The sequence below is a fragment of the Pteropus vampyrus genome, unplaced genomic scaffold, assembly GCF_000151845.1.
Source record: "Pteropus vampyrus isolate Shadow unplaced genomic scaffold, Pvam_2.0 Scaffold93, whole genome shotgun sequence".
Lineage (NCBI taxonomy): Eukaryota > Metazoa > Chordata > Mammalia > Chiroptera > Pteropodidae > Pteropus > Pteropus vampyrus.
In genome coordinates, this window is record NW_011888874.1 from 2,335,299 (window position 1) to 2,338,395 (window position 3,097).

General features: G+C 48.6%; 1 protein-coding gene across 1 annotated transcript in view; it reads left to right on the forward strand.

The window, feature by feature from the left end:
• COL4A4 (collagen type IV alpha 4 chain) overlaps positions 1 to 2,860 on the forward strand; it is a 99,473-nt gene extending 96,613 nt beyond the window's left edge. Inside the window, exons 45-46 of the mRNA XM_023532938.1 lie at positions 433 to 867; positions 1,286 to 2,860. Of these exons, the coding sequence (XP_023388706.1) occupies positions 433 to 867; positions 1,286 to 1,549 (699 nt within the window). The 3' untranslated portion in view covers positions 1,550 to 2,860. The remainder of the gene's footprint in view (positions 1 to 432; positions 868 to 1,285) is intronic.
• The last annotated feature ends 237 nt before the right edge of the window (positions 2,861 to 3,097 follow it).

Below are 3,097 nucleotides of genomic sequence, written 5' to 3' on the forward strand. Positions count from 1 at the left end.
TCCCCCACCGAACCCCCACTGAATTTCTCTGAGTTCTTTGTGCTCCATGCTGCCTTATTGTCTCTGGCCCTCTTTACTGCTGTCTCTTCTTTGAATAGTCTCCGCTATCTCCAAAGCTGGCCAAATTTCGTTCATATTTCAGGCCCCAGCTTCGCAGCGCTTCCGTTGGTCATCCCTCCCTTAGGTCCCAGGGCCCCGCACTTCTCATTCACACAGGGCTTGTCACGCTGTGTTTTCGTGGCCTGTTTGCTCCTCTAGCTTCCCCACCAGGCCCGGCCATGAGCTGAGAGAAGACAGACAGGTGTGCTCAGCGCGCCACCTCCTGCACTTGGCTGATCGGTGGCTCATGAGTGATGAACACATGAGGGAACGAGGGCTGGTCGCAGGACCAGGGAGGTGGCAGAGATGGTCAGGCACATACTCAGTTTCTAGCACCATGGAGGAGACTTCGGGAGGGGCCTTCCTAGTCCAGAGCATGTGCCTGCAGAGTGTGCGTCTGCAGGTGGCACACGCAGGAAGCTCTCTGGGCCCGTCACGACAGGCTGCTCACTTGCCACGTTGTCTCTTTTCCCTTCCCAAGGTCTGGCAGGGTCTTGCCTCCCCGTGTTTAGCACTCTGCCCTTCGCCTACTGCAACATCCACCAAGTGTGCCACTATGCCCGGAGAAACGACAGATCCTACTGGCTGGCCAGCGCCGCGCCCCTGCCCATGATGCCGCTCTCGGAGGAGGACATCCGCCCGTACATCAGCCGCTGTGCCGTGTGCGAGGCCCCGGCTCAGGCGGTGGCAGTACACAGCCAGGACCAGTCCATACCGCCGTGTCCACAGGCCTGGAGGAGCCTCTGGATTGGCTACTCCTTCCTGATGGTGAGCACCCCCGCCACTCTCACCCACCTCTCTGCCCCTTCCCTCTGGACTGGACGGTGATTCTGTGGCCTCCGTGCAGATAGACAGCAGTAGGACACGAGGTCGTAAAGGCCACCGCAAACCGCAGCCCGTTGCGATGCAGAGCCTTTCCTCTTTCTCATTGTGAGTTAGGTTTTTTTATTACTCCGCTTGAACTTAGAAGATGGAATTGCTTGAGCCGTCGGCGAGAGTGGTTGAAGCGTGTGTGCCCACCCAGCTCGGCTCTCGCTTCTCCCGGCCTCAGCAGACTGTAGTTTGTTCTTCGTGGAATAATCTTGGGGAAGCGACAAAGTCAGGCCCAGACTTTGTTGTGTTGACGATTGGGTCTGGGGTTGCCTGTGCAGGTCTGAGCCTTAACTCTCTCTTGTTGTCCTGGTAGCACACAGGAGCTGGGGACCAAGGAGGAGGGCAGGCCCTCATGTCACCTGGCAGCTGCCTGGAGGACTTCAGAGCAGCCCCGTTCCTCGAATGCCAAGGTCGGCAAGGAACTTGCCATTTCTTTGCAAATGAGTACAGCTTCTGGCTGACAGCAGTGAAGCCACAATTGCAGTTTTCTGCGGCGCCATCACCAGACACCTTAAAAGAAAGCCAGGCTCAGCGCCAGAAAATCAGCAGGTGCCAGGTCTGCGTGAAGATGAGCTAGAGAACCCACAACTTGCCCACGTGTCGCCAAGAGAAGCTTCCTAGGGGGCTGAGGCATCCTTGGCTGTGCTACAAGATTTAATGGTGCTCGTTTCGGATTCTGGTTACAGCTGTTTCTTCTGTTTCAATGTGGTTCTTCCCACAGTACTGTAACCTTTCCCTCTATGTTGGACAGGATGAGCAAATGCTACACGTATGGATTCATTTGGACCTACCGATCTAGATGAAACCCATATATTCTTATTTTATTGAGGATGGTGGAAGAGCTGGCTTTATTTAAAAATATGCTAATTCACAGGAAGGCAAATAGATGAATAAGGCCAGATGACAGATTACATTACTGAAAACTCCATTCATTGGTCAATAGCACCTCAAACAATTGAAGTCAATTGCTCGGTAATACGGTGGGCTTCTGGATGGATTTTACGGGAAAAACTAAATAGGCCAACCAAGAAGACTAGAAAGTAGAGATTTCCAACATTTCAAAATTATTTCCTCTGTAATCTATTTTTCCATGCACTTTAAATAATTGTAAAACCATGACCCAAGGAGATTTAAAAAAGAAGAAAGAAAAGAAATCCACACAGCCAGAGTTCACAGTTCTTTTCAAAACAGAATGAATCATCGTGTCAGAAAGGATCACAGTCTCGCGTATTCCAGGGACGTGGCATTAGCATAAACACATCACAGATGAACGTGAAACATTATGTTCTCTTCTGCATTTTTCGGAGAATAGAAATGCCCACTTCGGCAGCCCTTTTAAAAAGTAGCAATTAGGGAAAAAATATATTCAATCAGGGATTAAGAGCCTAAAAGCTATTAATGAATATTAAGGCAGTGATTCACAAAAATTGACTCCCCATCGCAGTGAACTTCCAAACAGACTGCTTTTCCCCAGTCGGGGTCCAGCCCGTCTTTGGTGTGTGCGTGCTAATGGGACTGAAGCCACCTGGGGCTTCCTCTGGCGGGCACATGGCTCACACAAAGCACCTCGCTCCCCTCCCCAGCAGAGCCTGCAGAGCCGCCTAGCAACACACTGTGGAGTCTCTTTCCACACACATAACAGCATCTCATACAGGGAAGTGACAGAGCTATCATTATGCACTTGGGAGAAAATTAAGGGCCGACTTAATTAAACTAAGGTAAGAAGATTCATTTAAGTCATGGTCATCCCACCAGGAAGACATGGCACTATCTTTAACTGAAACAAAGACAACCCACAATTTGAATTATATCGTTCCTCTTACTGGTTTTCGTAGGAGCATCCTGTTTTTCCAACTTAAAATATTTTTATATTTTATATCGGTATTATCCCAAGGCAGCAGTTTGACATTTGGCATTAATATTTTCTAGAAGAGTTTAGATGCTATACCAGTTTATTCAGTAGTTTTCTGAATAGCAAAGGTATGTTTCCTATTTTGCTAGAAATTCAGTTGTCTGATCCTAAAAATCAAAAGGCTTATTGGAAAAGATTTTTAGGAAACTTTCCTTCCTCATTTTAAAAAAGTATCATTTTAGAGAAAACCAAAAAAAATTTCTCATAAGTGAT